This window comes from Heterocephalus glaber, unplaced genomic scaffold, assembly GCF_053883595.1.
Source record: "Heterocephalus glaber isolate CG9 unplaced genomic scaffold, H.glaber_assembly_v1.0 deba00000678, whole genome shotgun sequence".
Taxonomy (NCBI): Eukaryota; Metazoa; Chordata; class Mammalia; order Rodentia; family Bathyergidae; genus Heterocephalus; species Heterocephalus glaber.
Genome location: NW_028258157.1, coordinates 2,897,396 through 2,919,470, shown reverse-complemented (window position 1 = coordinate 2,919,470; position 22,075 = coordinate 2,897,396). Strand labels below are relative to the sequence as shown.

Sequence of the window (22,075 nt, the reverse complement as noted above, 5' to 3'; positions counted from 1 at the left end):
CTCAAGGTAGAAAACACACACGCGTGCATGCACACGCACACACTCACACATGCACACATGCACATACACACACATGCGCATGCTCACACACGCACATACACACACCATGCCCACAACTGGGAGAAGAAAAGAGAAGCCCTTTCCTCATTGCACTGCTACCCCCACCGCACCCACCCCAGATTCCCATAGACTGCAACTTTGGGCCCAGCGGCATTTCCTTGTTTTAACAGCAAGGCGGTTATCTTAGACTCCAGAGTTTGCTCCTCTGAAAGGCAAAGTCTGCTCTAGAAGTCTGACTTTTTTCCTATTGTCCCTGCATCTCACTGCTTCACTCGGGTTCTACTGGGATTCGTGGCTGCGTCCCTTATATGGGATTCTGACACATGTGATGGGTTTAATCAGAGACCAGCACAGGTGTCCAGCATGCGCACACGGAAGAGGGAGAAGGGACTCAGTGTGAGTGACCCCGGGATTTGTACGCTCATGCTGTAACACTGAGGGCCTTACCAAACCCTCCGAGGAGCTGACTGCAGAGAAGAACACCCGGGAAGGAACACACCAGACAAGTTGGAAAATAAAACAGACCTTTATTAGTCTGGCCGGACGGCACTCCCAAAGCAAAATAGCTTAGAGAGGCAACTGGCTCAGAGTCCAAGGCTGCTCTTATAGGGGGTTGAGGGGGAAGTTAACATATAGAATTAAAGAAAAGGGACAAAGGTTAGTGGTCGACTGTCACGTATTGATGGTCAGCAGACATGTGCAGCTTGTTCTATAGATTGTGGTGTCCGGAACATCAGTTCTGGGCAAACAAGGAGTTGAGTAGTTTACTTTGGGACTTTAGGTCTGTTACAGATTTTATCTAGTGTCCCAAAACTAACACGCATCTTTATCCATTAGCTCACATTTAATCACAATGGGGCTGGAGAAAAGGAACAAAAGTTATGCAGTCCCACAATGCGCGTTCGGGGAGGGACTGGTGGTGAGCACTGAAGCTGGAGAAGGGAAGGCTGTGGTCTGCAGGCCCATCCGTGGCCGCTGTGGCGGGGCGTGCCTTTCCAGGCCTCATTTCCTGCCTCTGCCCAGGCCTTCCTTGGAGAAGCCAGGGGCCGCTTCCTCCTTGACACCCCCAGCGGCCGGTCCTCAGTTCTCGTTGTGCCTTCAGCTGTCCTTTCTCCTTCCTTGGGGCACTGCCCTGACCGCGTCCTGCCGTGGGGCTGGGAAGGCGTAGGGAGTGTAGCGGGTTTCAGCCTCAGGCAGCGGGATCACTCAGGCAGCTGTGGACGGACGCAGGGAGAACCGGGGATGCTGCGGATGGGATCCGCCTGCTGCTCGGGGAAGGCCCCCAGCCCGGCGCCGCCTGTCCCCAGCCACTCCCGTTCCTGTTCCTGCCTTCCTGTCTCCATCTCAGCCCCCGCAAGTCTCAGTCCAGGTGGGAAGGGGCCCTGTCTGCAGACTCCGTCCGTCCACCCGTCCTGCCCTGCACAGCACCCCTGAGCCCACCTTCGCCTGGGAGATGCCTTCGTAGCTCAGGGCCTGCTGGCTCTGCAGACCCCTTCCCTTCAGGGCCCAGCCCCCCCACCCCACCCCACCCCACCCCCGGCCGGGCCCAGAAACAGCCAGTAGTGTCTCTCCCCTTCCAGTCCTTCCAGTCTCGGGGGAGTCCCGCGGCCTGAGGCAGCCTCGCCCGCTCGCCTGGCCCCGTGGCCGTGGCCGGGAGCCTCCCTGCCGCCCTGCTCCTGTTCCAAGTCCTCCCCTGGGCCCCTCTGCTGCGCGGGGTCCCCTTCACTCTGCTCACACTTCGGGGCCTGAGGGATCAGCTCAGACTCCGCTCAAGGGCGCTGCGGCCTTGACTCAAACTCCCTGCTTCCCAGCGCGAACAGGGAAGTTCCACACTTTCCGTGGCCTGAAGGGCAGCTCACCTGCTGCAGTGCACACCGGGCTGCTCTCCTCCTGCGGGTCCACGCCCAGGCAGCCAGCTGGTGCTGCCAGCGTCTGCTGCCCTCTCCTCTCCAAAGCTCACGCTGGTGCCTCCCTCGTCCTGTACATTTACGAGTTAACTCCCCAGGAAGACCTTCACTGGCAGTGTCTATTCTACACACTGCTCCCTCTTCTGCTTTGCTGAAGCTGGCACACAGATGATGTTCTTCACTCTCCGTTCAGTGATTGATCCCCTCAGGAGGGCAGTGACTCTGTCTGGCTAACAGCACTTTCCCAGTGCTGGTGCAGCAGGGCCCTCAGATGGGGGCGTGCAAGTGATGCCCAGGAGGAAGTGAGATTTCACAAAGTAACAGGAATTAGTCAGAAATGCCGCACGAAGTTGGGCTAAGTTTGTGGCAGCGCCTACATTATTCCATGTTCACGTTTATCTCATAGGTGAAAAGGACCTATGTATTTCCTACGTCTCAGAACACTTTTTTTTAATAAAAGCGATTGACACCTCTATAGATTATTGATTGGAATAGGAGGAGTTGGAAGCAGAGAACCGTTTTGTGAGTGAACGACTTGTAGGAGGACGCCTCCAACCTAGAGCGGGTGCAGGAGGAAGGCGGGCAGCTCCGTAGGAAGGACACGGGGAGCAGCTGTCTCTGATCTGGCGTGACGGTGCGCCATGCTTCTCCCTGCAATCGAGTCTTACACACCTGGCCAGCAGACACTGTGTTTCTTCCTTCCTTCCTTCTTTTCCTGGTTTATTGATTGTTGGCTGCTATGAAAGTGCATTTTTACTGTTGAGTCATCATCAGTACATGCAGATGAGCTGTGTTCAGGAACGATAACCAGGTCCAACCCTGCACTTCAGTATGTTGCATATTTATCATACTGGATTTTTTGGTAACACTTGAGATGGAACCCAGAGCCTTGCACGTGCTGGGCAGGGGTGTGGCTCCAACTCTATCCTCAGCTAGCTCATATTCAGTAAAAAGAGGCTTCCAGCCACTCCACCGTGAAAGTTTGTGGACTGCCGTTTACAAGATAAAAACACTCAAGTTGTTCTACACTTAATAAGGAGATATCTTATTTTCAGATACTACTTGTGCAAGTTTTGCATGTTTAAAAATTTGATGTCGCAGTATGTGCTGTACGTGTGTTTGTATGTGCACAATCTGTACATGGTTAAACATTCGATAATAGAATATGTATTATGTTGCATGTATGTTTGCATGCGTATGTGTGTAGTATGTTTATATATGCATGTATAATGCACAATTTTTAAATTTTAAAATTAGGAATTGTAAAATTCAGAAATTAAATAAACATTTAGAACAGGAATAGATTCATTGTCAAACTTCTGTAGTGATGGATTTGTGTTGTATTCAATCTTTGCTGATCCGAAAAGGATTTCAGGAAGCTTGTTTCATCTTTTGGTTTATCACGCTAGTTTATCCTTTCCTAACTGAACCAACTTTGAGGTTGATGAGTCTGCCTCAGTTTCTCTTGAGCCCAGGTCCCATGCCCACCATCCCTGGGCTCAGAGTTGGGCTCCAGGCTCAGGTGCATGTCTGCCCTCATGGGGACCTGCGTCTCCCGCCCATGGTGGGCACCAGCAGTCTTCCCTACATTAGGAACTAAGCTGCAGGACTTGGAGGTAAAACCTGCAGAATAGCTGCAGGTCATGGATCGGTACAAGTTTTAGAAAGAATCCACACGTTGTGAAGGTTAATGCAAGAGGAGTCAGCATGTTTGGCGTCATTATTGCAGGTGAAACATAAATGAACTCAAAAGCAGATGCTTGAAAACCACCCTCGCCACTGGGCTGTGTGCACAGTGCCCCCGATGCTGCCCCTGTATGTCTGGCTTAGGCCTTCCCTGGGTCCCTCAAGCTTTCACTGAGGTTGGTGGCCAAGACGCAGAGGCCCATCTGCCGAATTGAGAGGTCTGAAGATACGCTAAGAAAGTGCATGGGCCAGCAGCCAGCATCTTCTGTGGATCAAATGGGAGTTGCAGCCTGGGAGCAGCCCTCACTCCTGGGGGAGTGGATTCAGAAGGTCGGGCAGATTTCTGGGAAGGAGCTGCTGGAGAAGCTGGCCCTTACATCCCATGAACCATCTCCCAGCAAACGCAGGGCAGGCTAAGGAATTTTCCTGGAAAAAAAGAAAATAATTTGGTAGATAATACAGAGAGGGACCAGATTCGGGTCTTGTCTGGCTTTGTTTCCATGACAGGATTTCACTGCAGTTATTTTTCTTATATCAAAACATCTTAATGTTTTCTAGTCTGCTCTGTGGGCCAATTGAGACACAATTTCTCTTTAACAGTGAAGTTAGCTGGTCTCCTAGAATTGACTATAAATTGCTATATTTCATATGAACAAAAAGGTGTTAAGACATTAAAAGATGCCAACAGTTTATTCAACTTGGACATGGTGTTCTCAGATTGATCTTATGAATGATTATTTTTTAAAATGTAAGTTGTAAATATAGTGATGAAAGGGTAAATATTGCAACACAGATGTAGAGTTTTAAAAACCAGCTTATTGGATAAAACGTGACTCAGGTAACAATATTACGAGCACGAGTTTCCTTTCTCTTGAACAATGTGCATGTTCTTTGGCAATGGCATCTGTTCTAAATCAGTTTATTTTCCCGTTGCTTTTAAAATCAGGTCAGGGTTAATCTCCTATTCCATGTTTGCTTTCTAGGTATTAGCCATGAAGCTGCTGATGAAAAGGTGATTTTTGGCGTTGAGTTTAATTCGACCTTCCTGGAATGTGTTCCTAAATCCCAACAAGCATCGATTAAGTGGTACATCCAGCAGGCGGGCGAGGAGCATCGTGAGGAGGTGAGTCACACATGGTTCCCCCGAAGGCTCAATGGGGCACTGGTGGGAGCCTGAGCCCATGTCCTTGGCCATGGCAGACTCTTCTGGCCTGGTGGCTCTGTCCCTGCCGCGCAGCACTGGATGCTCCAGGTAGATACAAATGTACTGCCCAAATCCATTTCCAAGGAGACTGAACTTTTAAAGGAAATTTACACGATTTTCCACCTTTTTATTTCTTATGGATTGCCTGTATTTTGGGAAAATTTCCTGTGAGCTAGAGCACAGTATTGTTTAACTCATAGTAATGTGACTGACTTTTAAGTGTGTTCAGGGAAGGTCACATGAGTTTGTGTGAAAATCTAAATGTCTATTTTTATCTGATCATATGATCAAATTGGACATAAAAATTAAAATTAAACCAACAGAAGGAAAGTAACATAGTTACTCTGGTGAGCTTTTCTGGTAGTTTTCCTAGCGTACACACATGTGACTGAAATAGATTACAGAGACTTTCTGACATGGCTTTTGTATGTCACAGAATTTAATGCAGTGACTTCGGGAGTCTGGGAAACCCTAGATTGATGTTACTTGAAATTTATGAAACAGATTTAGTCAGCAGCGTTGTTATTGTTATTTGTTACTGTATTGTGCTAGAACCCTAAAGGTCTCGACATTAAAGGGGTTCACCATGTGCAGTGGAAGGATGCAGGCTCCAGAAGACCTGCCGTGATGTCACTGAATCCCAAAGGTGGGGTTTTCTAAAGGACACAAAACAAACTCAAAGCTACTGTGAAAGGCAAACAGGAAAATGCATTGAAATGTAGAATTTCAAAGCAGAGTCTCTCGCAAGCACAGGAACGCGTGGGGGTCTGGAAGTGGCACCGTGCCGGAATCTGAGATACGCTGTCTGACCCGTGGCCCCACGCCTGAGGGTGTGTGGGCAGCTGTCAGCTTCCCAGCCTCTTAGGTAGGCCTCAAAACAAATGTGATCAATCAGACCTCAGCAGAGAGCAGTGGATCCTGGTCTCTGGCGCTTTGGCTCCAAGAGCTGATGCTGGGGTGGACAGGCAAAGGGCCTCCTGTACCAGGTCTGAGATGATGCCCAGGCCAGCGATGCTGGCCCCTTGGGAGAAAGTTCTCTGACCCAGGGGTCAGCTGTGACATTGACAAGCTCTGAAGCAGAACCGGAAATTGTATCCTAAGAAGCTGGTTTAAGACATAATTCCAGTGAGCTGGGTGTAGTGTCACATGTCTGGAATCCTAGCACTCTGGGAAGCTGAGACAGGAGGATCCCAGTTTGAGCCCAGCCTGGGCAACTTAATGACTTAGAGAAACTCTGCCTGAAACAGTTAATATCACAATCTATATTATAACATCTATAAGAATACTATTACCAAATTATTGACTACAAACTTAGCTCTGTATCAAGTAACTCCATCCTTTATGATGTCACATTTCTTCAATGAAACATGATTCTTCCTCATTAGTGATACCTAAATTCTAAGGTTAATCAGACTCATATTGACACTGAATGTTTAAGGGTCTTTTACCAGTGCATATCAGAATGTTATCTGATGTAGAAATGATTTATTTCATAATATAGAGCAAATGCTTTTTATCCATGAAGTGTTGGAGGACTATTATCTATAGTTTTTGACATGGAGATTTGCTTTAGTCACATCGCAATGTTTTAATTCGAAATGTAATTAACCAATATTTTTCATTTTATAGCTAGTAAAATTTGATGATTTCCTTTCAGTGAAATATAACTCCTTAATAAATGATTTGTCCACCACAGCATGTCTAATTTGACTTTGAACAAAAGCAAGACTCTGTCCAGGTTGTCTTCCAGCTGTAGATACCGATCAGTCCATGACCATTTGCATCCGGTCTTCATTTCTCTGAAGACGCAGCACTGGCCTCAGTGCCCTCTGCACACAGTCACGGTGCCGCCCTGCTCCTGAGTCTTGGTGGAGCGGAGATAGTGCAGTAGCAGAATGCTCCTCCCCTCTGTCCTGGCCGTGACCGCGGCATCTCCATAGTGGGCTCTCCTGCAGTGGGGTCTGCAGCCTGCTTCCTGCACTGCCCCGCGAGCATCGTCCCAGCAGGACCTCCCCCCCCCCCTTAGGTCACAGCCCGGGGTCTCTGCTGAGCTTCACAGACGCCGAGGCCACGCAGTGTCCCTGGGGTGGACGCTGTTACCAGCCCACAGGAGGACGCTTCCTGCCTGCACTGTCCACAGCTGGGTGCTGCCGGGAGGTCACGGGCAGCCACCTGCTGATTTCCCCACAAACCTCTTCTGAAAATTGATGATGTTTGTGCTGCAACCAGCAAGCTGAGTGCAGTCGAAGGCTTCTGGGGAACATGTGGGGTGTCAGTGAGTCAAAGAGGCCCCTTATGCCACCTGCCAGGCTGTATTTTCTCAGTGGGTTTTAATATTTTTAAACATCTTCAAATATTTGCATTTTCCACTTTTATGTCTGGTTTTCTTTTTACTATAAAATCAGTATAAATGGTTTTAAAATTGCAATGAGGCAGGAGGAACCAGGCGGCTGTGATGAATAGCGAGTGTGAGCAGTGTCTCGTGTGTCCCTGTGGCCTTGCACACCCCCACTGCTACTCCCATGACACATGCAGCCCTCTTGCCCACCCGGGGCTGTCACCCACCTACCCATGCTTCATGGAGTCATCCATGTTTTCTCAAGAGAAGAGCAATGAACTTTCCTATGCATGTCTTGTTCTTCTAACTACTTTCTTGAGCCAAATTCCTGAAAGCAACAGAAATGTGCTAAAGACCCTGATTGTCTTTATGGCTTTTGATAAACAGCTTCAGACTTCCAGCTTCGCATCAAATCCACCACCGTGTGAGTGGCCACGTGGCACTGCAGTAGAGTTCTGTATTACAACTTAGGAAAAGCTTCCCCACTCTGCTATGGAAATTATAGTGTGCTGATATTTATTTCTTTAATATTAATGTGCATGCACATAACTTTCTCTTTTTAGCTGTTGATTTGAGTTGACAGTAATAACTTAATGTTATACGTAAGTAAATGTATTTTGTCATGTATCTCTTAATTTTTGAATTACTAACAATTCCTAACTTTTCTAAAAAAAATATTTTATGTTTGTTTTACCTGTCTATCGATTAACAGTTTTATAATTTCTCTACTGCTTAGACTCCTTCCCCAGTAAGACAGCATCTTTACATTTATACTCACATTTTATATTCACATTTACTCAAGGATGTCATAGCAATGTAGCAGTTATTTATGTGCAAATGTGATTTCTAAAAACAACGAGTCAGTACCTCCAGTACAATTTTCAGTAAATATTCTTTTTTCTGATCCTTGCTTTAAAATATCAGTTTTGGCTTTGTGTTGTTCTAGTCAATCTGTCATATACAGTGTTACATAAGTGTACTTTGAGAAACTTAAAAATGTATACACGTTTTCCCATTCTGCTTCCTTTCCCTTCTCCCATATTAAATTAGAAAAAAAATCCATTGCTTTATTTTAAATAGGGATAAACTTTGACAAAGTTTTTTTTTTGTTTGGTACTGGGGATTGAACTCAGGTCCTTGAGCTTGCGCAGCAGGCGATGAAACCACTGAGCTAAATCTCCGGCCCTAGACAGAGTTTTGTAGATCCATTGCTCTGAGAACTTTCTTCCTAGATAACCCAAGTTTCTCCCAGCAGTGACATTTTCTGATCTTCAAGCTCAGCCTCCTCCAAGCTGCAGGCAGTGCTTCACCCAGGACTGGGCTGACAGCTGAAGGACCTGTGCGGAGCCGCCTGTAGCCTGCTGTTACCAGAGCCAAAGTCCCTGACCTTACCTGCTCCTTAGTCACTTGTCTCGCTGCTGAGACAAAATGCTCAGCGTCCACACGTTAAGGGAGGGAAGGTTTATTCAGCTCACAGTGTGTAGAGCTTCAGCCCATGGTCATCTGGCTCCAATGCAGGGAGGCTCAGCAGAGGAGAAACAGCTCATGGCAGGCAGAAGACTGCAAAGCAAGCAAGGGACATGACAAGCCCCTTTGTGTCCCCTAAACTCTATCCAGGCTACCGAGATTAGGGCAGTGCCAAGCCAATCAGGGGACTGATTTAGTAATCACACACCCTTAATCCCAGCATCACACACCTTAGATCCAGCCACCTCTGGAAAAGCCCCGTCTATGGCCACATGAGGCTCTGGGGGTCACCTGGACACAGCCACTGCAGTGCCTGAACATCCCTTCCCTTTCCCATTACTCTTCCCATTCCAAATGGTGCCCTTCACTGAAGACCTACACTTACAGTACCAGATATTTCACCCTTGCTTACGTCAGGCAAGTGAGCAGTCAGCCTCATTTTGATTTGTAAGGCTTAGAGGATTTTCATATCACTTCAGGAGTGGAGAAAATCCCAGGAGTTTATAAGTCAGTGGCTAGAGTCCGTGGTCTCTGCCAAAGAGCTGAGCTTTCTAGTGGACTGTGCTCCTTTCTCAGTGGAGAAACAGCCAGCATAGTCTCCTGCTCTGGAGAATGAGAGCCTCCTGAGACCTGGGACATATGGCAGGAGGCTCTCCAGTGGGCCTTTACTTTCTAGGTCAGAGATTTTTATCTCTAAATTTTGAAAATCCAAGACAATATATCAACTCAAAATGTGTGTCATTAGAGATGACATCTCATTAAAGCCATAGTTTTGAAAATTTAGGAAAGATTCAAAACTGGCTAAATGATCTAATAGACACTGGGTTAATACATGAAGCCTGTAATTTGGTAAAGCAGGTTTTTGATCTGTTCCAAAGAACAAATTGCACGTTCCAAGGGAGGCAGGCCCTGTGGAGGCTCATAAGGAGTCATGCAGTGCCAGGTGTTTATGATGCCTCAAGTCCCATGGGGACTGAGAGAGCCAGATCTCGGGCTGAGCAACACAAACAGGACACGAAAGCAGAGCAGTGAGTCCTGGTGAAGTGCTGCACAACATGTGTGAAATCAGAGGCATGATTTCTTCCTGTCACAAGATTAAAGAGAACAATAAAGCACAGTGAGTCAGCAATGTGACAATCTCTAGAAGCCACAGTAAGCGCTGTTTACCCATTACCCACAGTTGTGTAGAGGAAACCCAGCCATCAGTTGGAACTGAGGGTTACCACTGTCAGGCTAATAACCTTGGGCCATTTTCTGTCAGAGAATTACAGAGGTAAAAGCTGCAGAGGGTAACCTCTCCTGCCACATGGCACTCATCATAATGTTGCTAATAATGCTTCACACTGGAATCTTCAAAAGTGTTGCATCCAACCCTCCAGCACACTGTGTGGAACCATCGTGGCCGAGGGGGTAAATGAGTTGTCCTGGGAAGCACGCTACACAGAAGTGAGAATCCACATTAGGGAGCCAGTCTCTGGCCTCTAAGACACATTTACATTTTTAAAAATTCTTGCAATAAAGTGATTGAAAGGCAACAAATATATGTAGGTATTAACTGTGAGGAAGCATTTCTTTATGGTTACTAGTACAGAATGACTACATCCCTATGGGGGGTTGGTATGTGTATATAATGAACCTTAGTTCTTCTTACACCACCCCGCCCCACATAGCTTGGCCCTTTCCTTTCTAGGATTGCCATTTCCTTTGGACATTGGCCCTTTAGCACCATACCAATTCAAATGCATGTATTTTCAGTGAGAATCTCCCATGGCTGATCAGAATGTAAATAAATTCAAGGTTGGTTTCTATTACAATAGCATTGAAAATGTCTGAGGCTTTGGAATAAATCCACCAAGAAGACTCCATATGCAGCTCACCAAATGAGCAAAGAAAGGGAAGCAAACACACACAGAGATGCCTGCCTGCATGGCTGTGGAAAGGAGGTGGCCTGGGGCCGCCAGCCTCCTGATGGTGCCCCCCAGCTGCCTGGGCTGTGCCGTGTACTTGTGAGGTCACGGACCCAAGAGCCAGAGAGGTTTCTCTTCCTCTTCTCGCATTTCCAGAAGGAGAGGAATTTCCCCTACATATTTTTCACATAAAACTGCAAGGCTAGTCCACCCACTGTGAATGAATTCAATTTAGCGGACTCTTTGCTTCCTTGATCTCCATCAGCTGGAACCCTCCAGTGCAGGGCAGATGTGTAGACTGGGAAGTCCTCCGCATTTGTTTCGTTCTGTTTCCCCGCCATTTCATGTCACACCCAGTGACTCACAGCTCTGGTGTTGGTGAATGACCCCCGGCTGCAGAGGAAACGATTGTGGCTGACACCAGGATGGGCCAGGCAGGCCTCACGTGTGAATTCTCCTCGGTGCCTGGCTTCAAAGCAGAAAGAGCCGTGAGTTTAGGGAGGGTCTTTTAGGTCATAGTGCTTTCTTTCCCGGGAAATCACAGGACCACATTAGAGGATCCTGAGGTATGGCAAATATCTCCACAAAAGACACCATCTAACTACCACACTCACAGGATCGAAATTCAGTCTGGAGTCCAAGGGAAATGCAGCTGTGATGCTGCTAATGCTCTGGGTGTGGTCTAGCCACTATGGCTCGGTGTCCCCTGCGGTCCCCAGGCCTTCAGTGCCCAGTGACAGCTTCCACATGTGTGTGGGTCCCGGACAGCAGAGTCGCTTCCTGTTGGAAAGGCTGCTCTCCTGTGCAGCACTGGCAGTGGCCTGCGCTGGGGCTCTGCTTGCACTCAGTGGCCTCGCAGCTGCATCGCTGCTCTGACAGCGATGCTGCTTCGTCCTTTCGGTGGGGCAAATGCTACCTGAAATCGTCCGTAAGTGGTCAGCTGAAGGTTCCCACCTTTCCTCCGTTGCTCTCCGTTCCTGTCCGTGTAGGCTCCGTCAGACACCCCGAAATACCGTGCAGTGACCGAGGCGGTTACTCTCCGAGTTTCCCAGCCTCTGGCTGACGGCGTCGTGCTTGATGACAGTGAGAGGAGAAGGCGCCTTTCAGGGTTATCCAGACACAGCTGTGTAGCCTTTTGCATTTGCTCCTAGCGATGCAGTTAACCTCTTGCCTCTGTCTTCCCCACGCAGCAGCTGAAGCCAGACGAGCGCATCATCAAGACGGAGTACGGGCTCCTGATCCGCAGCCTGCAGAGGAGGGACTCGGGCGTGTACTCCTGCAAGGCGCAGGAGCACAGCTTCGTGCACACGGTGGCCAGGCTCAGCCTGAACGTCATCGAGAGCCAGCAGATGGAGGGCAGCCAGAGGGCAGAGCGCGAGGATGGCCCGGCCAAGGACCTGCTGGCCGAGTCGCAGCTGCGCTACAAAGACTACATCCAGATCCTCAGCAGCCCGAGCTTCAGCCTGGACCAGTACTGCGAGCAGATGTGGCACCGGGAGAAGCGCAGGCAGCGGACCAAGGGCAGCCCCAAGTGGAAGCACATGCACGAGCTGAAGAAGAAGCGCAACCGCAGGCACCACGGGGGCCGGGCGGGGCCGCTCGGGGCCGTGGCCCTGGCTACGTAGCTCTGCAGGCCCTTGGCAGAGAACTGCGTGCTGCAGGACGCCACCTTCCGCACTGCGTGTCCCACCCCCTTGTAAATGCTTCCCCTGGGCTTTGCTGAGCGCAAGGACCACTGCCTGGGCAGGGGTCTGTGGCGAATGGGGACCAGAGAGCAAGGGGCGGGGGGGGGGCGACCGACTGCCCGAACGGAGACTCGTGCCTGCAAAGCATCAGCGCCACCCTCGGAGCAGGGCGTTGTCCTGTGAATGTGCTCTGTTCTGGACTTTGAGCTCGGGATGCCGAGTACATAGTCAGCTGAAGAGGCCTTGGCCTGACACAGCTGAGGGGCATTCTTCTTCCCTCGGAGGCCTCCGGTGTGCCGCTCACCGTGCAGCTGGGCTGTGTTCCTGTGAACAGAACGATTGCTCCACACTAGAACCGCTGTCTGGGGCAGGATCTGGAGGGCCCAGAGCTGCTCTCTCGGAGCCGAGCGTGGCGTGGGAACGTGGCTTGGGAACGTGGCGGTCCAGTGCTTCTTCCAGGCCGCCGGGTTCCATTCAGCTCACAACTCTGATTTACGGAAGGACACTAACACTCCTCCCGGGATTCCTCATGACTTGTAAGAAGAAACAGGTTCACAGACAGAAATCCAGGCTCAGCTGTGGGTTTCTGGAATATATGGTTAGATCTATAAGAACAGAATGCTTGATTCATATTTTAATAAGATATGGGAAAATATTTTAATGAGATAAGAGAAATATCTTGATGTATGCTACATCCTAATGGGATGACATGCAGAGGCGATAGAAGCAAAGACAGCCATAATCCTGGCTTTGGGGAAAACTCAGATCCCCGTGAAACGGAAGAGCAACCCCAAGTAGAGTAGACAGGATGTGATGGGGCTCCTTTCACACCAATATAGGTAGCTGCCAATTTGTAACTCATCTGTTAAAAAAATCTGTATTATGACAACCTGCTTGCAAAAGTCTGAAGAAAAGTAAAAAAATGTAAGGACCATGGGAGGGATGAACATATTTTATTTATAACCAATGGTCTTCCCTCCCTTCTATGTATGTACCTTTCTCTGTGTGTGATTTCCATTTGCTTCCTCTACTATCTCAATAGTGGATTATGGATTACATTAGAGTGAGGGAGAAGATACCCCATACAATACACAGGAGCGGACTCAGTAGACAGCCTTGGTGGGAGCGGGGATGGGTACTGCCCAGTAACAGATCAAGTGCACGATTTCAACCACAGGAAGGGTAAAATTAACTCTCTCCTATCCTTTTCTTCATGCAACCTTTTGAATTTCTGGAGTGATGTGTTGTAATTCGAGTAGCAGTTTAAGGGTAAATCAAGCTCACCACATGTAAAGAAAGCAGACTCCCACCATGAACATGATGCCCTCCTACCTGTGAGCATGTTCGTGTTTGCAGGTCCCCTTCCCTGCATCCCTGTGCAGTGGTCCCTGTCTTTCGGGACAGGGCAAGGCTCATCTTTCCTTCCACCCCTGACAGCCCCACCTCCTCTGTCCAACCTGTCCACACCCTGAAGTGTGAGATGGAAAATCAGTCACTTCCTCACACAGAAGGCAGCTCTTCAGAAAACCCAGCAATGCTTTGCTGGGTTCTTCTGCCTCTCCACGTCTTGCAAGAACATCCGTGTGAACCCTAGTGGAGACTCACTACAGCCTGGGAGTCTCCCCGCTCACAGTGCCATCTGGGTTTGGCCTTCATATTCTTTGTGCTTTGCCTATTTCAAAGTAGTCACCCTGGTCTGTGAGGTCCAGCATCCTCTTTTTTATTACACTCCTGAATATTGGTAGACATTTCACTATAAGGAGAAGTCAAGCTTCAACTGTAACAACAGTGAAGCAGAACAAACTTTAAAAAGTTTGCAAAAGAAGAGTGGTGGTGAGGTCAGACTCCTAACTGACACCGACACATGGAGTGTCTGTGACCATGGGGTGCTGCTATGCAATGTCCTGGAAGCGCAGAGCAGGCTCACAGCAGTATGTGGGCCTGGGATTGGTGTGTATGAGATTTGCACATATTTGTGTAGCAGGCACAGTGCCCAAATGTGGATGGCTTTGGAGAAATTATAACATAAGATTCAAACATTAGGATTGACCTTTGAAAATATATTTTATTCAAATGTGAATGTCCACATCATTTTTGAATTACCACTCTTTAAACTTAGTTATTCAGACAACATTTTGGGACCTTATTTTATGTCTTTTATCTAAGAATCTGCTCTGAGTATAAAGCTATTAATTTATGGTAAATACTTAAAATATATTGGAAATATTAGTATAATACAATTTCATATAACAAAATGGGGACAAAGACTTATATGTATTTTTAAAGTTAGAGGATATCTGAACTACATTTAATTTTTCAACTAAGCTGTTCCGAACACCTACAGCAATTGTGTGATTATGTTCAATCTACAGAAATAATAAATACATTCTCACCACTGATCTTGCCAAACCTGTTTGAAAATAATGAAAAATCAAATTACAGTTAATGCAGTCATTTCCAGTATTCTAACAAGTCAGCTCTCTGGGAAGAGGGTTTTCAAATGCCTGGGTGTTGTAGTTTGTGTTTTTCTTTCTTGCCTTCCACGTGTAGGTCTTTGCCTCCCTCCTGGTTCCCTCCGCATGGCATTCCAGTGCCTGATGCTGCTGACCAGAATCCTGGCCATCTGCATTCATTTACATCCACTTCATTGGCAATTTTGAGAGTTTCTTTAGAAATAGATGTTTTAATTAATTTATGTAGAAGTTTTTCTTTCCCAAAAAGCTCAGAATATTACATTCACATGATTCCACAAAAATTACACAAAATTAAATTATTTAAGAAATGTAAAATAGTTGTGAAATATTTAGTAATTTGCAAAAGCCATAAAAATAGTAGAAGTATAATTCAGTCTCATGATTCTGTTGATTAATGCTCATTTATAATATGCTGGCCACAAGATGTTTTTATTTTTGAATTTTTCTTTGACCTATATTTGGTTCTTCATATGGTATTATGCTTTATTCTTGATGAGTTGAGTGGACTGAACTAAAAGATAAGCTAACTGACTCAGTGCCTATTTTTCAAAATTACTAAAATTGAACTTCTAGGGGCAACTTGGTATCATTCATGTTTCTACAAAATAATAAAGTTAAGCAGGATCATTCATTAAACTCTGTTTTTTGCCAAAGTTAAATATATTTCATATGTATCATTAAAACAAATGTAAATCAAAACTGACATCCCCTCTTTTTAAATGTCACATTTGTCTCAGAGAATAGGCTTCCTTTATTTGGCCTTACAGCTAGTGTAGAAAAAAAGATATTTGCAATGATTTTTATAGAAAGGTATATTTTTCTCAGTGTGATAAGAACATTTAAATAACTCCACTTACAGGTGAGGTTAAAGAACTGAAGTCTAAAAGCCCGGTTTCTACACATGGGAAGTGCAGACAGGAGTGCTCAGGGGACTGATGCCTCTCATTTAAATATTTTGTAGTATAAAGTATTTATGGAAGGTTTGAGGTAGATGATTTGGGGGGAAGGGCAAAAATCTGTCAGAAGCCATAATCATGTAATTTAATCCTACTTGTGAGTGGTTAGCAATCACTTTTGAATTTATAGTTTTACTATTTCAAAAGAAATGTAGTCTTATAGTATTAAATAATTAAAAGTTGTGAAATGTATATTTTGGTTGTATTCTAATAAAACACCAACATTCATATTCTGTGATTGAAACAGTACTGATTTGTGTGCAAATTTTGCATTTTTTCCTCCACTCCAAATAATGACAATACATAGATTGAACTAAATATCAAAGAAAATATTTCCTGAAAAACTTCATAAGGTATATATTGTACTGCTAGTATGCAATAATTTCACTTCCAAAAGAAAAGAATATCTCCCAATTTGATATAATTATATAATTAAGTCTTATTGTGTTTTAATTTAGATTTTGGTGGACTGAAATGAAATTATTTTTCATTTGTTTTTATCTTTCAAGGTTTCCAAATGATATCCAATATGTAAAATTTTAAAATGATCAACTATATGTTTATATATCTATAGTGATACATATACACTGAAGAAATAGCTGTGGTTATAATGTTTACTTTATGAAGACATTTCAAGAATTTCTTATAGAGATTATATTTCTTTCTAGTGGCTACACACATATGAATTTTATATTTGCAAACAGATATTATAATATGCCCACATGTGTGGTACTCAAGTAACATAAGCAAATACTATGTTGAGAAATAAGAAGAACAAAAGAGAAATAACAAATTTTCTGATCACTCTGACAAACTTCAACTATAAGTTTAATGTGTGAACTTTAACAGAACAAACAATATGACGTAAGACCCTTAGTTCTGTCTCTTTGGCTTCATGACAAGGTCCATGACCAAGCAGCTCAGAAGCAGCAGAAATGTGCCCTACACCCTGGGGCAGAGAGTCCCACTGGCGCTGAGGCCACTGCCTAGGGCAGCCCCTGCAGGTTCTCTCCTCCTGGGGGCTCGGACTGAAGGGGCAGCATCCTGTCACCCTTAGGATTAGCTCACCTCTCTACATCCCACTGCCCGTCCGAGGGCCTTGGCAATCCAGATTTCAGTATCCAGATGGGTGGGAGTCAACTCTCAGGCAATAACTGAGCTCTGGTCCAGGATCAGTTCAAAATTGTTACTGTAAACACAGGATTAATAATCCAGGAGCAGGACAGAGGTAGAGGCAGGAGGAATGCTGAGTTCAAGGCCAGCCTGGGCTGCATAGAAAGACCTTGTCTCAAAAACCCAAAATAATAACAACAACAACAATAATAATAATAATAGAGGAGAACAAGATATAGTTTTTGAATATCAAAAGACACATAAGTAATTCTCAAGACAAGAATCAAGGGCATAGCATTTACATGAAGACTGGAAAGTATGGACAGCCACACAATCTGTTACCTGCACTACTATGGCTTCATTAGCCCAGAAAACTCTTCCCCAGGAAGATAAACTTGCCAAGACAGTGTGGCTGAAATTTAATTCAGGTGCTGGCGTGCATGTCCTACAGAGTGACGCATAGTCTATGCTCTGGAGAAACTTCCCATGCCTACAAAAATGCACTCCAAGATCAGTTATAATAGAAAAGTCGACAGAAGGACAGTCTCCGATGAAGAACAAGAGATTATGTAAGTTCAAGTCTAATCACCAAACGCATACAGAAGTGTAAATGAAGGGAAGCGTCACGTGAGTCAGCTTTAGAAAACTCTCAGAAACACTTTAAAGGAACAAAACTAAGGAGTGTAGGAATACAAGGAGAATTTTGCTGGATATAACAAGTTTAAAGGCACAAATGATACCCCTTATGACAGGTATGTGCTTCTATAAGTAGCAAATGCATGAAGCATTTCTACAGAAGTTACTAAGTTAAAAATACGTTTTCCTTTAAGAAACAAAGAAGAGAATAAAGACACAGTTGCCACTGTTTCGGTAATTTATTTGCTTAAAAATATAAAATCAGGGCTGGGGATTTAGCTCAGTAGTTCTGGCACCTACCTGGCAAGTCCAAGGTCCCAAGTTCGATCTCTGATACCAAAAAAAAAAAAAAAAAAATATATATATATATATATATATATATATATATATATATATATATTACAATGTCAGAATCTGCCAAAGCTGGATATTGGGTTAGAATTTTAATTTATCCCAGCACTCTGGGAGGCTGAGGCAGGCAGATCACAAGTGCAAGCCCAGCGTGGGCAGCTTAGAGTCAAAGCAAGACCCTGTCTCAAAATATTGATTGATTGATTAATTTTGTGAGACAAGTTCTCAGTATGTATTCCAAGCTGTCCTTGAACTCAGGAGATAGCCCAGGCTAACCTTCAACTCCAGGCAATCCTCCTGCCTCAGCCCCCTGAGTGCTGGGATTAGAGGAGTGCACCACCATGGCCCAGCTTCAAAATAAAAAAAAATAAAATCAAAAAGGGCCATATGAGCTTAGTTTGGAAGCCTTTGGTTCAATCCCCAGCACCGAACACACACGTGTGCACGCACTCACACACACACACACACACACGCACACACAGGAGCATAACGTAGACACCTGAGCTGTTCAGCCACAGTAGGCTACTTCAGCCTCCTAGCTCGCATCCCGTGTACGGAATGGGCTTTCTGCTGGACTCAGTCAGCGAGCTCCTTGGCTGCCCTGGACGTCCAGACCAGCGCTGTCCTCTCCTGGGGTCTGGAAATGGCGGGGCCCCCGGGAAGGGAGCTGCCCCCGTGGCCGGCACACGCTCCGAGCGGCGGGCTGGGCCTTCTGCTTTCTTCCGGACACTGCTCCAGGCTGCTGTTTATGATACAGAGTTCCTTCTATGGGACTCACACATCAAGTTTATAAACCAACTCGTGCTCTTCGTGTAACTGAAGAGTGAAGAGAAACATTCACGCCTTGCTGACTGTCTTTAAATGTCTCACAAGCTGTTATTTTCTTAGGGAGATTCTACACCCATGCTCGATTTCAATTCACCGGAAAGCTCCTATTCCTGCGTGGTCTGCTCTGAGGGCTCCGGCTGGCGAGGTCTGGTATTTTAAATACATGTTTTAGCCATGTAAGTTAGCACAGGCAGAGAGCACTGATTTAAAAGTACCTCAATCTGCTTAAGAAAAAATGAAACCCATTTACCAATAGGAAATTCTCATTTAGACTCAGGAAGAGTTGTTTCATGGGCCATAACCCTCTAAGCTTTTAATGTATTGAAACAAATTATTGCTGGGCAATTATCTTCAATTATTTGATTATATTATAATTGTAGCTCTTTCTTCCAGGTTGTTTTTACTTCTGAAAAACAAATAAACAAAAACTTTGACTCTCTTGGGTGATTTATGTAGTTGCAGTTTCTCTTTTATGCACGTTTCCAAGTACTCACAGGCAATATTAAGGTGGGGATTACAGCACTTTATTCATGGGTGGAAATGAGGCAATTCTGGGAAAGGGAAGGGCCTGACTTTAAAAAAAAACTGGTTCAGATTAGATGGCTTTGGTCCTTGGACCGGGGAGACATCTTGGGTTTCAGGAAGATAAATGGCATAATGTGATCTGCCAGCGTGTACCTGTGAAACAAGCAGAGTGAACATGGCTCGTGAGTGTCCACGTGGAGCCCCCAAGCAGTGAAGACAGGGAGAGCCTGCGTGAGCCTGGGTCCTAGCCTCAGATGGGGACTCGCTGGGCCTGGGGTGTTTGACCGCAGCCTGCTGGGGAGCTCGATTTATGGGTTTTGTGCTCAGGAAAAACAAAAATTGGGATTATTTGGTGTCATCGGCCTCGAGGTGGAGAAACACTGCACTGGGGAATGTGGTGAGTGGCCTGTGTCCTGGTGTAAAATAATCAGTACCTTCCCTGTGTCCTGGTGAGTCAGTGCTGAGATATCAAAGAGCTCACAGTCGAAGAATTTTCTATATTTTTTGCACTAGAAACTGAATATTTGGTTTATTTATTTTTATTAGTACATGTTTCCAGTACATAGTGATTCCGTTTATTGTGGGGAGCTGGTCCACATATATAACACACCTCAATTCTTGCAGAAACTGAATATTTTGAAGACTGAATCTTTATTCTTAATATTTACTTCAAGTTGTAGCCACTAAGAAGAGAGTTAAACCTGTAGTTCAGAACAACAAAAGGAGTTTTCCTCCAAAACTATTATGGTCCATTATTTAAGAAGCTAGTAAGAAGAAAATTTCACCAAATGGAAGCATTTTCTAAAATTCCAGCACCATGTGCTTCTTTTTAAATCAAATTGGCAAATTGATGAAGGCCTGTTTTCATTTTGAGCATTTATCTGTTTTAAAGAAAACAATTACAACAAACTGGTATCATTGTCTTTCCGATGCCTTGCTTGACTCAGGTGTATTCAATGCTGTGAACTCAGTTTCAAACCGACGGGCGGGGCCGGCACTCCGGACCTGGTCCTGGGCACGCCTGGACTCCGAAGAGGCCTTTGTGGAAGACTTCCAAGATCTGGACTCCAGGTGGGTTCGGATGGAGTTCTTTGGATAAAACTATTTGAAAACTGTTCTATTTTGCCGTAGTATTTTCCGGCTTGAATGTTCTTCTATCTTGCATGGAAACGTCTCGGAACGGTGTCCCACTGGACCTCTAAGCCCCACTGCTAAGCGACAGCAAACAAAGCTATCGCTGTATCCATTTTCTACTGTGTTTACGATGTTTCAAGAATGTGGTTGAATCTGGCAAATTGTTTGCATTTACACATTTGTATTATTAAATAGCCAACGAATCATAGTCACTGATAGAACAATTAAGATGCACTTTTTAAAGGTAAATTATGTAATTTTAAAAAATGAAATACTGATACATGAGAGTTTTAATTTTAATTTGAACCCAGGATGATGTATGTAACTTGATACCTAATGAGCAGAAATCAGCTTTTCAGATCTTGCTTCTAAAACACAAACTGTTCCAGCCATTAGTGAAACTTGGATCTCTTTTCTTTCTTTGTGATTATATAAGAACAAAAGCAAGAAAACAGTATCTTTTGAACATTAATATTTATGAAAATTATAAAAATTTGTATAGCAGCATTTTATATAGCAAGTATATAAGATTAATTAACCCAAATAAAAAATTAATGTATTTTAGAACTTAGAAATTTATCTGAGATTTTCATGAGTATATCTATATCTAGGAAATCTATGAAAGAACGCCAAACCCCACATGTTTAAACAATTTGTCTTTGTTTTCCAGTTAATCCCACTGAGAGAAACTAAACTGCATGCAGAGATATTTTGTGGCGTCTTTTCCAACAGGGCAGGCCGACTGAGGGTTTAGTTCTCCCCTTGAGTCAGCCTAAAGGGAGCTCAGGGGGCCCTGTGAACTCGCTCCTATGACAGGAAGCAAAGGGAGGTAACAGCATCGATTCTTATTTTACTGTTAAGGGTACAAGTACAAGAAACCAGTAAGCGTATACCTACGCACATATGTTATGCAGAAGGAAGCCAGTTACACCAACAGAAGAAAATCATTTCTATCCAGAGGAAAACAGAAGAAGAATAAAGGGAAACAAAGAGGGAGTACTGTAAATGTCTCTTAGTACATAAGTTGACAGAAGTACGGCCTTAAATGATATTTACAATAAATGAAAAGAAATTAAAAACAATTAGAAGATAAAGACTGCAGCATGGATTTTGAAAAATTCCAACAGTAAATCAGGCAGAAAAAATAAACATAAGACAAAAACAAATTTTGAAAGCAAACACGTAAAAGTTGGGCAAAAGTGATTCAAAGGGAAGTTAGTGCCTTACAAAATACTGATTTTCCAATGAAGAGTAGTATGTTGATTATAATTAAAGAAATACTTTATAACTCAAGAGATACATACTGAATATTGTAATTACAAGACCTGTGGAATATTTACAATATTGTAAAAATATTTTAAAAATAGATGAAGTACACTGGAAATAATTACTAAGCCTGTAGATTTGTGCTGGGCACTTAGTATACTGTCCTCTCTCCACCTTTATGCCTTCTGGACAGCTTTCAAATTAAAGAATTTTATAAATGACAAAAATCATATGGATGGTGAGTGACAGTAATAATGGGAAGAAAATATATCTATTTAAATAGTATTAATTATATATCATGGAATAAAAGCAACAACTGATAAAATTCTAGACAAAAAGAGGTGAGTCAACAAGATGAGTGGAGGACTTTAACACATTCATCCTAGACGCTGACATAAGCATCCAAAGACAGGTAGAACATGCAGTCCCCTGTGTATCAGGTCGTTACTCTGCATCCTAAAGGTGAGGTAAGAGGTAATATTCATTTCAACCACAAACAAGAGGTTGCAAAAGTATGTACAGTTTAGCCTATAGGGGC

The 22,075-nt window shown here is 44.7% G+C and overlaps 1 protein-coding gene across 6 annotated transcripts in view; it reads left to right on the top strand.

Moving 5' to 3' along the window:
- Positions 1–15,933, top strand: part of Sema3d (semaphorin 3D) — a 161,823-nt gene extending 145,890 nt beyond the window's left edge. For 5 of the 6 annotated variants that reach the window (XM_004839776.4, XM_004839774.3, XM_087206761.1 and 2 more), the window contains 2 exons: positions 4,637–4,776; positions 11,760–15,933. In XM_004839776.4, coding sequence (XP_004839833.1) covers positions 4,637–4,776; positions 11,760–12,194 — 575 coding nt within the window. In that variant the 3' untranslated portion in view covers positions 12,195–15,933. The remainder of the gene's footprint in view (positions 1–4,636; positions 4,777–11,759) is intronic. The other variant, XM_013070355.3, reaches the window with a different exon arrangement.
- Positions 15,934–22,075: the final 6,142 nt, after the last annotated feature.